The 11,731-nt window shown below is 67.7% G+C and overlaps 3 protein-coding genes across 8 annotated transcripts; 2 read left to right on the top strand and 1 right to left on the bottom strand.

The window, feature by feature from the left end:
* Positions 1-125: 125 nt before the first annotated feature.
* Positions 126-4,875, bottom strand: FNTB (farnesyltransferase, CAAX box, subunit beta). The gene is made up of 12 exons (XM_074885236.1): positions 4,708-4,875; positions 3,426-3,490; positions 3,128-3,200; positions 2,707-2,798; positions 2,120-2,266; positions 1,932-2,015; positions 1,732-1,818; positions 1,512-1,641; positions 1,253-1,385; positions 804-915; positions 602-716; positions 126-485 (listed from the first exon to the last, which is right to left on the bottom strand). The coding sequence occupies exons 1-12, from the start codon at positions 4,798-4,800 to the stop codon at positions 375-377; spliced, it is 1,242 nt and encodes a 413-aa protein (XP_074741337.1). The 5' UTR covers positions 4,801-4,875; the 3' UTR covers positions 126-374.
* Positions 4,876-6,273: 1,398 nt separating this feature from the next.
* Positions 6,274-9,968, top strand: RAB15 (RAB15, member RAS oncogene family). Of its 6 annotated transcripts, none has more exons than XM_074885263.1 (7): positions 6,274-6,488; positions 7,973-8,033; positions 8,191-8,251; positions 8,370-8,447; positions 8,542-8,631; positions 9,296-9,361; positions 9,445-9,968. In XM_074885263.1, exons 1-7 carry the CDS (start codon positions 6,365-6,367, stop codon positions 9,598-9,600), a joined length of 636 nt encoding a protein of 211 aa, XP_074741364.1. In that variant the 5' UTR covers positions 6,274-6,364; the 3' UTR covers positions 9,601-9,968. The 6 variants fall into 6 exon arrangements, with proteins under 6 accessions (XP_074741364.1, XP_074741362.1, XP_074741367.1 ...); XM_074885261.1 differs by lacking the exon at positions 6,274-6,488 and adding an exon at positions 6,747-7,007; XM_074885266.1 differs by lacking the exon at positions 6,274-6,488 and adding an exon at positions 6,747-7,007 and having other exon boundaries at positions 8,542-8,603; positions 9,445-9,580.
* Positions 9,969-10,389: 421 nt separating this feature from the next.
* GPX2 (glutathione peroxidase 2) lies at positions 10,390-11,653 on the top strand. The gene is made up of 2 exons (XM_074885273.1): positions 10,390-11,042; positions 11,122-11,653. Exons 1-2 carry the CDS (start codon positions 10,818-10,820, stop codon positions 11,470-11,472), a joined length of 576 nt encoding a protein of 191 aa, XP_074741374.1. The 5' UTR covers positions 10,390-10,817; the 3' UTR covers positions 11,473-11,653.
* Positions 11,654-11,731: the final 78 nt, after the last annotated feature.

Here is an 11,731-nt window from a genome sequence, read left to right on the forward strand (position 1 = left end):
GGTGGCACCAGGGCAGCCTCCGGGTGGGGGCTGGGAACAGCCTGAGCTCGGTGTCACCTCCTGCCCCCATGTCCCCCAAAGCCACCATCAGTGACCTGCCCTCCCCGCGCACAGGAGACGGCAGGTGACGGTTCTGTTTTATTAATGCCAAAAAGCTCTGCCACGTCCCGTGTCCCCCCCTTCCCCGTCTCGGCCAGCTCGGCTCTTGCCGGGAGGGCAACGGGGTGCCCGGACCTGGTGGCCACGGAGCGGGCCGGTTTTTGGTATTGCTAGCACCCTGAGGACCTCGCTCTCTGCCCCGTCCGCGCCGCGGGGGGCTCCCCGCCGGCCCCGGGCAGGGCTGTTCCGCACAGTGGGGGGGGGCAGCGGGGCCCCTAATTGGCAGCAGCCGCTGTCCCTAAGCTGGGCACAGGCTGCTGCAAGAAATGCATCACCGCGCTCACCACTTTTTCCGGGGCAATGTTGTAGACAGGGTGCGTGGCCTGCTGCGAGAGAGGAAGAAAAAAACAAAAATAATAAAAAAGAGGTTAACGCCTTTTTTTTGGTGTTGGGGAGGCCGTGTGGCTCAGCCCACCCTGCCCTGGCGATACCCGGCACCTACCAGGCGGTTTTCGGGGACACCCAGGACCGTCTCATGGTGGAGATCGCCGCTGCCGAAGTGCTGGGCGATGGCCAGCCCACTCAGGCAGTAACACGTGTGGTAGAAATCCCGGGATCTGAGGTGGGGGGGAGATATTAGGGTGCTGAGTGGGGGGTTTTGGGGTACCAGGCAGTTTTCCCCCCACACTCCCTGCTCCACTCACTTGCCCGGCTTGTCGAGCAGCCCCCCGGCTGGGCACTGGCAGCACAGGAGGATGTATTCCTGCAGCGCTGACTGGTCGAACATCCAGCGTGTCATGCTGAGCGCCGCGTCGCCTAGAGGGGGAAAACCGCTGAAATGCCTGAGGGGGGGGGGTCCCAAAAAGGTACCCCCCGCCTGCAACTCAGTGCCTTCCCTGCGCACCCCCCCCGGAAGCCTTGCTGCCAAGAAGCCTGCAGGGAAGCACAGTTCAGCAGCCCACACACACAACACCAAGGAGATTTGGACGCCTGAGTTACTCCGCGCTTTGTCCCCGCGCTAAAACACCTTCAGAGACGCTGGACGTTTTGGGAAACGGAGGCGGACAGAGTCTCCTCCGGAGACGGAGACGTTTTGGGGATGGAGGAAGCTGAGAGCCACCCCCACGCCCCAAACTCCCTGCAGCCAACTCACCCCTGGCATGGAGGGCACGGTGGAGCAGGGGCAGGAGGCCAGCTTGCCAGAAGGAGTAGCAGCCATCCACCAGCTTGTTGCAGCGGCCCTGGAAGCCGCCCTCGAAGCGCATCTGCCGGCCGGTCACCCAGTGCTGCGCGGGGACAAACAGGAACAGACACCAGTGCGAGGGCAGGGACCCCCCTCCCCGGCACTGCCGATGGGCCAAAACACCCCCCACCCCCAGCCAAATCCCAGCGAGAGCCGCGGGGCCGCTCACCAGCAAGCTCCGGAGGTTCAGCAGATGTTCTTTCTTGAGGATGACCAAGGCCGCCATGCCGCAGAAGGTGTAACCGCCATGCGCCTCCATGCCTGGCACCCCGCCGATGCCACCCTCCCAATTCTGGCACCTGGAGCAGCGAGCAGCAGGGTCAGGACGGCACCAAGGCAAGGGGCTCCTGCGTGTGTGTGTCCCCAATTCCATCCCCGCTGGCTCTCACCTCGCTATCCACTCAGCCGTCCCAGCGAAGAGCGCGGGTGTGAGGATGTTGGTCAGTGAGGCCACGGAGGCGGCGCAGTAGGCGCTCCTGCGGTAAACAGGTGCTCAGAGCCGCGGCACCAGCTCCCTGCTGCGGCACTGCCTCCCCGCCGCGCCACCCAGTGTTTTGTTTCCCACCCCACAACTGTGGTGCTCACCCACCTGACGTCTACCTCGCCACCGACATGCATGAGGAAGGAGCCATCGGGCTGCTTCAGCGAGTGCAGATACTCCAGCAGCTTCTCCCTGCGAAAGCCAGCAGGCTGTGAGGGACACGCACACACGCAAAACACGTCCTGCCTCCCCCCGCGCCAGCCCCACGCCAGCTAACCAGGCCCGCATGGCCGTACCTGTCAATGACGCCAAACGCCTCCTCTGTGCCGATGATGCAGAGCGCGTTGACGGCGGCATAAGTGGGGGCGAGGTGGGGGTGCTGGCCGGGGCCCCCCCCAAAGCCACCCTGGGGGCTCTGGCAGCGGCTCAGGAACTGGCAGACGCTGCGGGGACACACAGGGGAGGGTGGGGAAGGGGCTTGGCGCTCCCCAGACTCACCCCCGGTGGTGTGAGGTTTCCCACCTGGGTGAGGGAAAACCGCTCCCCCAGTCCACAGGAGGCTCGTGGTGGCCCTGTTAAACCCGCCCCCCCCAGTTCCCCCCCCCCCAGAGGTCAAAGCTGGGGGTTATCTCTCTCCTCCATCTCCATCCATCACGAGACGCCAGAGCGCGAGGCGCTGGCTGGGAGAATAGGCAGCATTGACGGTGGCGGAGAAGACAAAGCACTCCTTTGCTCCCGCCAGCGCACGGGGACAGCGGGAGGTGGCACCTCCAGCATCACGCGGGTGGCCCGTGGGGCCTCTTGGCCGCAGCTGGGTCCGCAGTGGGGGTCCCCAGGCTGCCACTGGGGTCCCCCCAGCTCTTGCCGTGCCAGTGCCACTTACTCAGAGGCGACGGACTGGGGAATGGGCTCATCCAGCAGCTCCAAGCTGTGCAGGATCCAGTAGCAGAGCCAGGGGCGGCTGGCGTCCAGACACTGCGGGGACCAGAGGGGACAGTCAGGGCAGCCGGGGAGCCATGCGGGGCCTGGGGGTGCAGGCAGGAGCAGGCAGAGCTCCCGCAGAACAGGCAGGAAAATCCCCAGCGCTGCTGCTCCAGAGCATCACCATGGGGACATGCATGACCCAAGGGGACACAAGGAACCACTGCCTCTGCCCCCAGGCTGGCAGTGACAAATCAGGGATGGCAAACACCCCGGTGACAACTCCAGGAGCAGCCCCGGGGTGCAGGGTTGGCCCCGGCTGGAGGGCAGAGCCGGCAGCTCTGGGGCAGGACACCCAGCAGTGCTGCTGGCAGTGCAGGTACCTCGTAGGCTTCGGTCAGCTGCCGGAGGCCTCTCTTCAGGTAATGGAAGTGCTTCTCCCGCTGCAGGATGAATCTGGAAGACAGGCAGGACAGGCAGAGCGCTGGCAGGCAGGACAGCCCAGCTGAGAGGGGACACGAGCCCCGAGCCGATGCCACTGTGCTCAGGGCCTGTGGCCAGATCCCACTCGAACGCCTGTGGGAGCAGCCAGTCCCTCGCTGGGGGTCTCGGCAGCCACTGGAGTCACTGGTTTTGAGGGGTGTTATTTATTTATTGAGAGTTTCTGCCGCAGGAACTTACTGCGAGGCGTGATGGTTTGTCTTGCAGGCGTCAAAGACCTCCTGCACAATTTCTTCCACCTTGGTCTGCCGCCGGCCGCAGCGTGGAGGAGAGCAGGGCGAGGGCAGGGGAGAAATAAAGAAATAAAGACCACAGTGAGCTCTGGAAAGCGGCTCTGTCCTTCGCAAAACATGGGCCCGGTCTGGGGAGGCTCCTGCCCCATCCCAGGGGTTCATCCAGCTCACGGCCGCTCCCTGTTACCGGCAGCACCATCTCATCACCTTCTCTGGGAAAACCAAAGCAACCAAAAGCCGCTCGGTCCTGCCTGCCCATGGAGCAGCTTAGCGGGAGCTGCCGAGGAGCTTTGCACCCAGGATTAGACTTAAGCACCGTCCGCTGTTACTTTTCAAATGCAGCAGTTTTAAAAACAGAGTTCGGTTTGTCCCAGGAGCCTCACGTCAAACACCCCGGCCACCCTCCTCCTGCTAACACTGGGGACTTGTGACAACGTCCCCTCATTTTAGACTTGAGCTTAACACGCAGCACCCCAGCCGGTGGGTCCCAAGGCAGGGTAATCCCTGCAGCCCTCCAGAAAATACCCCAGGCTTTAGGGGGGGTGAGGAGACGGGGCACACGGGCAGCCCCCCTCCACCGTGTCCCGCCAGGCTGGAGGCGAGCAGGAACCCCACGGATTGAGAAACACCAGTGTCACCTTTCACCCCACCAGGCCAGGGCTGGATCAGGCTCAGGCGGAGCAGGGAAGGGGGGGGGTCTGGCTGTACCCCAGGACCCCCTCACCCTCCACCAAGCTGGTTTTGGGGTACACGTGTCACAGCCCCCGGTGGGTGACCCCCTGGGGCTGGGAGGTAGCAGTCCCCCAAGCCCCTCAAAACCCCAGGGTGCCCGGGCTGCTTTGACAGGCGGGTGTGGGGAGGAACTGGGGTAGGGATCACCCAGCCCCACGGCACCCCACAGCCCAGCCCCACAGCACCCCACAGAGCCAGCCCCATGACAGCCTGGCACCCCACAGCCACCTGGCCCCGTCAGAGCCAGCTCCACGGCACCCCAAATCCCAGTCCCACGGCAACCTGGCACCCCAGAGCCTGGCCCACTCACAGCCAGCCCCACAGCACCCCACAGAGCCAGCCCCAGGGCAGCCTGGCACCCCACAGCCTGGCCCCCTCACAGCCACCCCCAGGGCACCCCACAGCCCAGCCCCCCGAGCCCGGCCCCCTCCCGCCGCAGTCCCTCGGCACCCCCCGGCCCGGCGGACTCCCCGCATCCCCCCCCGCGCCCCCCGCACCTGCTCGGCGGAGGTGGCGGTCTGCAGCCCGTCGTCCCGCAGCCGCCGCCGCCCGCCGGGAGGAGGTGGGAGGGGGGGGGAGGCTCCCGCCATGCTGCGGGCGGCTCGCGCCGGCGGGGGCAGCGGGACGACGGCGGCCGGGCGGGGACACTTAACCACGCCCCCAAGTCGGCCACGCCCCGCCCCGCTCCGCCCCGCCCCCGCCCCGCCCTGGGCGCGCATGCGCAGAGGAGGAGCCGGCCAGAAGGGCGGGCGCTGCGTCACGGCGCTGTGACGTCACACCCCAGCTACCTGACTCCGGCAAGGCGCCGCGCTGCCGTTATTGCGTCATCGCACCGCATCACAACGCTCCGGCGCTGCGTTGCGTCATCACATCACCACGGCATTGCGTCATCGTGGTCCCGCCGCCGCGCCTCGTGCCGGGCCCTCGTGCCGTGGCGCTGCCTCACGGCGGGCGGGTGCTGCGGTGTCACGGCACCCTGTGGCGGGGTGGCGTGGCGGGGTCACCGCTACGCGGGCCCGTGCTGTGCCGCCACGGCCTGCGCTGCCCTGCGCTGCACCCAGCGCCCGCCAGTGCACCCAGTGCTGCACCCAGTACCCACCAGTGCACCCCAGTGCCCACCAGTGCACCCTGTGCTGCACCCAGCGCCCACCAATGCACCCAGTACCCACCAGTGCACCCCAGTGCCCACCAGTGCACCCTGTGCTGCACCCAGCCCCCACCAGTGCACCCCAGTGCACCCAGTGCTGCACCCAGCGCCCACCAGTGCACCCCAGCGCCCACCACTGCACCCCAGTGCTGCACCTAGTGCCCACCAGTGCACCCAGTGCCCACCACTGCACCCACCCCAGCACCCACCACTGCACCCAGCGCTGCACCCAGCGCCCAGCACAGCACCCAGCACCCCCTGCAGCCCCCCTCCCGCCGGGGACCCCCCAGCCCCCTGCGCTGCTCCGGGTCCCTCAGCCCCAGGGACACCCCGGTGTCCCCTGATGCGGCCCTGGGTGCCCCCCCAGTCCCTCGGTGGGGGTCCCCTGGGGCTCCCCTAGTCCATGTGTCAGCCCAGTGTCCTCTGCTGCACCCCCGGCCGTCCTCACCCCCCCGCTCTCTTCTTGGGGGGGGGTCCCTGGTGCGTCCCCGGATGTCCCCACCCCATATTCCCCAGTGCATCCCCCGTGTCCTCCCCACGGTGTCCCAGAGCATCCCCCGGCGTCCCCCCCGGTGCATCCCCCGTGTCCCCCCCCCCATTCCCCAAAGCATCCCCCAGTGCACCCCTGATGCTCCCCCCCGTGTCCCCCCCGTCCCGGTTCCCCAAACCATCCGCCGGTGTGTGTGTCCCCGCCCCGTTCCCTACATCATCCCCCGGTGCATCCCCGGTGTTCCCCCCGTTCCCCAGAGCATCTCCCGGTGCCCCCCGCATCCCCTTCCCGGTACCCCAGACCGTCCCCGGTGCCCCCCACCCCCCCGCCGGTGCATCCATGTCCCCCTCCTTCCCCCCCTCCCACCTCATCCCCCGGTGCATCCCCCCCCCCCCCTCCTCCTCCGCCCCGCGCTCCGCCCCGGTGCCAGCCCGGCGCGGCGGTGGCGGCGGCGCAGCTCTCCCGCCCCCGGTAACGGCGGCAGCGGCGGCCCCGGCGCGGCCCCCCCCGGCCCGCCATGGCCAAGCAGTACGACGTGCTCTTCCGGCTGCTGCTGCTGGGGGACTCGGGCGTGGGCAAGACCTGCCTGCTCTGCCGCTTCACCGACAACCAGTTCCACCCCGCCCACATCTCCACCATCGGTACCACCGGCACCGGCAACCGGCAACCGGGGGAGGGGGAGCGGGGAGCACCCGGCAGCAGCGGGGAGCTGGGGGGCGGCGGCACCGGGGGAAAACGGGCAGGTGTGGGCAGCGGGGAACGGGAAATGGTGGGTACCGGGAGCATCGGGGGGTCGTAGCACCGGGGAAGTGGGGAACCGGGGAGCAGGGGGCACCGGGAAACCGGGAGCAGTGGGAGCATCGGGGAGCCGTAGCACCGGGGAAATGGGGAACCGAGGAGCCGTGGGCACCAGAGAATGGGGATACCGTGGGCACCGGGGAACGGGAAGACTGTGGACACCGAGGAACCGGGAGTACTGGGGAGCCGTAGCACCGGGAAACCGTGGGAACCGGGCAGCCGTGGGCACCCGAAAACGGGAAGACCGTGGGCACCGGGAGCACTGGGGAGCCGCAGCACCGGGAAAACAGGAGAACCGGGAAGCTGCAGCACCGGGGAACAGGGGAACCGGGCAGCCGTGGGCATGGGGAAACGGGAAGACCGTGAGCACAGGGGAGCGGTAGCACCGGGGAAATGGGGAACCGGGCAGCCGTGGGCACCGGGAGCACCGGGCAGCCACACACCAGGGAAACGGGAAACCGTGAGCACCGGGAGAAATTTGGGAGCCGCAGCACCAGGGAAATGGGGAACCGGGCAGCCCTGGGCACCGGGAGCACCGAGCAGCCACACACCAGGGAAACGGGAAACCGTGAGCACCGGGAGAAATTTGGGAGCCGCAGGAGCAGGGAAATGGGAAACTATGGGGACCGGGCAGCCGTGAGCACCGGGGAACCGGGAGCGCTGGGGAGCCGTAGCACCGGGAAAACAGGAACACTGGGCAGCCGCAGCACCGGGGAAATGGGAAACCGTGGGAAATGCGCAGCCATGGGCACCTGGGAATGGGAAAATCGTGGGAACCGGGAGCACCAGGGAACTGGGGAGTGGCGGCACCGGAGAACTGGGAGCACTGGGCAGACACAGCACTCGGGAAATGGGAAACTCTGGGAACTGGGAAGCTGTGGGCACCGGGAAAACTGCGGCACTGGGAGCACCGGGCAGCCACAGCACCGGGAAACGGGAAACCGGTAACACCGGAGAGTCACGGTACCGGGAAACTGGGGGCACCAGGGAGCTGTGGAACCAGGAAACCGAGGGCACTGGGCAGCCACAGCACTGGGGAACTGAGAGCACTGGGAAGCCCGAGCACAGTGAAACTGGGGGTATGGGGAGCACTGGGAGCACCCGCCGGCGGCAGGGCTAGACCCAGCGCCCGCACAGTGACCCAGCACCGGGGCCGCTTGCCGGGCCTGGGACCAGGTGTGGGCACTGGAACCGGGCTGCTACTGGAGCACTGGGCCACGGCAGAGCATGGGGTGGGCCAGGAGAGGGTGAGGGGACTGGAGGGACCCTGGTGACAGTGATGGGGGGACACCGGGGCACCCCGTAACCGCTCCCCTCCCCATCCCAGGCGTCGACTTCAAGATGAAGACCATCGAAGTGGACGGCATTAAAGTGCGGATACAGATCTGGTGAGTGCTGGCGCCGAGCCCTGGAGGGGGGGAGGATTTGAGGGGGCAGGTTCCCCGAATCCCGTGGCCCCCCCCACCCCCTTACCAGGGTGGAGGCTGAGCCCTGAGTAACTCATGCCGTGAGTGGTGGCACTGACCCCGCTCTCCCCGGCTGCAGGGACACGGCAGGCCAGGAGCGGTACCAGACCATCACCAAGCAGTACTACCGGCGGGCACAGGTACGGGGCAGGGGGGGTGTCCCCCCATCCTGGTGCATAGGAGAGGGGAAACTGAGGCACGGGGGGGGCTTGGGGGGGGTGTAAATTCTGCCCCCCCCCCGCCCCCCGCCCCCCGCAGGGCATCTTCCTGGTGTACGACATCAGCAGCGAGCGTTCCTACCAGCACATCGTGAAGTGGGCCAGCGACGTGGATGAGGTGGGGGTTCTGGGGAGTCTGAGGGGGTCTAGGGCGCCCCCCCCCACCATGGCGGGGTGGGGGGTGTCCCCTCACCCCGCCTCCTCCTCCCCAGTACGCGCCCGATGGCGTCCAGAAAATCCTCATCGGGAACAAGGCGGACGAGGAGCACAAGAGGCAAGTGGCCAAAGAGCAAGGGCTGCAGGTGAGCGGGGGCTGGCGTGTGCCCCCGGGGGGGGCAGGCCCCCCCCTGCGCCCCCAGGGTGGCCAGGCCCCCCCAGCATGGCCAGGACCCCCCCTATGAGCCCCCCTTGCTCTTTCCAGGGACCCCAACAACCTTCCTGCAGCCCTGCCTGTATCCAGGGATCCCCCCGGCACCCCAAGCATCCCCAGGACGCCCCCCCCCAAGAATGGCCAGGCCCCCCCCATCCTCCTGCAGTCTCCTGTGAAGCCAGGGACCCCTAAACCCACGCCGCCCACCCCTCAGCCCCCAGTGTGTCCAGTGACAACCCCCCCATGGGCTCCTGCACCCCGCAGTGAGTCCAGGGAACCCTCCACAGTGCCCGGGGCTGGTCTTAAGCCTCTCAATAGTCCCCCCCTGGGGACCCCCAGACCTCCCCCCGCACCTCCAGCATGGCCAGTGCCCCCCAAAAACATCCAGTAATCACCCCCTGCAACCCCTGCACCCAGTGCCCAGCCCCAGGGGACGCCCCTACGCCAGCCCCCCCCAGTGCCAGCATGGGCAGCACAGCTCGTCCGTCTGTCCATGCCCAGCTGTGTACAAGCTGGGGGGGGGGGGGTGCTGGGGGGTGCTGACACACCACCCCCCCCAAAAATCACGGTGCTGCCGCCGGCCCCTCGCCCTGCAGCTGGCCAGGGAGTACGGGATGGATTTCTACGAGACCAGCGCCTGCAGCAACCTCAACATAAAGGAGGTGAGGGGGGACTGGAGGGGCGGGGAGAGGGTATTTGGGGGGAGTACCCCAGCTCACACACCGCTCCCCCTCCTCTCCCACAGTCCTTCACACGGCTGACGGAGCTGGTGCTGCAGGCGCACCGCAAGGAGCTGGAGGGGCTGCGGGCCCCCCCCCGCACCCCCACCCTGGCCCGCCTGGATGAGGACGAGCAGCAGCCCCTGGGGAGCGAGGACAGCCCCAAAACCTGCTGGTGTTGAAGCCTGGATCCCCCCTGACCCCCCTCCCCCGTCCCCGCCGGGCTGTGTTGGGTGGGGGGGGCACAGAGGGGGCGGGATTGGGGCAGCCCTGATGGAGGGGCGGGAAAGGCGGGGGGGTGCCTGGTGGCAACCCAGGACCCCCCCCCCCCCCACCCAGAGATGGTGGGGGCTGGGCAGGCGTGGCGGGGGTCCCCCCCCATCCCGGCACTCATGTGGGGATGGGGTGGGGGGGGTGGGGGGTGTCGCGGGCGCTGTGTGCCCACCCTGTACCCGTGGCCCCCCTCCCCCCTCGATTTTACACACATACACACACACACACACACACACACACACAGAGTTTGCAGAATAAAGGTGATGCTGGAGGTGGCCAGTGGCTCGTCTGCTGCTGGGGGGAGGCTGCGGGCACAGTGCCATGACACTGTGGAGCCCCCAGCACTACGGGGCAGCCACTGGCCACCGGGCAAGTGGGGCAGCGTGCCACGGGCCGAGCCAGGCCCCGGCAACCTGAGCGGTTATCAATAATTGAGGCTGCTCCGGGGCTGCCGGGACGGTGTCCCCTTTCCAGGTGGGGGGACAGGTCCGTGGGACACCATGATGGCAGGGCACCGTGCCCCCACCACTGGCCTGGGGGGGCTTTTCCCACAAGACAGCCCCGGTGGGGACAGGGACATCGCCGGTGGTGGCCACCAGGATGGCGGCGGCCACCAGGAGGGTGGCTCTGGGACCACTGGGTGCTGGAACTGGTGGGCACTGGGGGGGATGGCAAGCACAGGAGGCCGCGCAGGTGATGCCAAGGGGATGCGCTGGGGCTGCCTTGTCCCCCCCCCACCTGGGTCCGAGTCACCCCATCCTCCGCCCTGCACAGCGCCAGCTCCCGGAGTCCTGTTATTTCCCGACTCCCCCGAGCATCCCCAGCCAGAAGCGCCGAGCCCCACAGCATCCCCCACCTCGCGGGCGCGGGTAAGAGCAGCCACGTTGTACCAGACCATGCCATGAATTATTGAGGCAGGTAGAAGCATCTCCTTGGCCCCACGCCACCCCTGGCCTCTTCCTTTCCCCGCCCTGGGTGGGTGCCAGCGGGTGGGACGGCTCCGGTTTCTGCCAAGTCACGGCAAGGCGAGGAGACCTTTGGAACTGGTGCATCACGTGGGCACCAGGCAGCCCTTAAGACGCCCCGACGGACACGCGGGGAAAGGCAGAAGCGTGCGTCCGCAGCCATGACCGTCCCCATCGCCAAGTCCTTCTACGACCTGAGTGCCACCTCCTTGCACGGGGAGAAGGTGGATTTTAACGTCTTCCGGGGCCGTGTGGTCCTCATCGAGAATGTGGCATCCCTCTGAGGCACCACGGTGCGGGACTACACCCAGCTCAACATGCTGCAAACCCGCTATCCCCGCCGCTTGGTCGTGCTGGGCTTCCCCTGTAATCAATTTGGCTACCAGGTAAGTTCTCGGGGGCCACCGTGGCGCCTGGCGCGAGGAGGGGGGCATGGCGCTGGCTTTTTTCCCTTCCCCACCACAGGAGAATGGCACCAACGAGGAGATTCTCAACAGCCTGAAGCACGTCCGGCCGGGAGGCGGCTTCGAGCCCAACTTCACCCTCTTCCAGAAGTGCCAGGTGAACGGGCAAGACACCCACCCCGTCTTTGCCTACCTGAAGGCTCACTTGCCCACGCCGGCCGACGAGGTGGCCCATCTGATGGCCGAGCCCCGTTTCTTCACCTGGAGCCCCGTACGACGCTCCGACATCTCCTGGAACTTCGAGAAGTTTTTAGTGGGGCCCGAAGGGGAACCTTTCCGGCGCTACAGCCCCCGCACGCCCACCGCCCAGTTGGAGCCTGATATCCAGCGTCTCCTCAAACTGGCCAAGTAGGGCCAGTTCCAGCATCCCCCCCCACCCTCCACCGGTTGCCACCCCCTCCCCGGGACAGCCCCAGCTCTCCGCCGGGTGACAGCCCCCTCCGAAACTGCCGCGGGGAGGGGGCTCGATGGGGGCAGAGGGCCGGGGCAACCGGGGCGGCGCGGGCTGGTGGCAATAAATGAGCCGGAGGGAGCGTGGCTGTGGCCGTGTGGTTTTTGAGGGGAGGGGGCTGCCGTGGGGAAGGAGGAAGCAGCCCCGCGGTGCCAGATCC

Source organism: Strix uralensis, chromosome 15 (genome assembly GCF_047716275.1).
Source record: "Strix uralensis isolate ZFMK-TIS-50842 chromosome 15, bStrUra1, whole genome shotgun sequence".
Taxonomy (NCBI): domain Eukaryota; kingdom Metazoa; phylum Chordata; class Aves; order Strigiformes; family Strigidae; genus Strix; species Strix uralensis.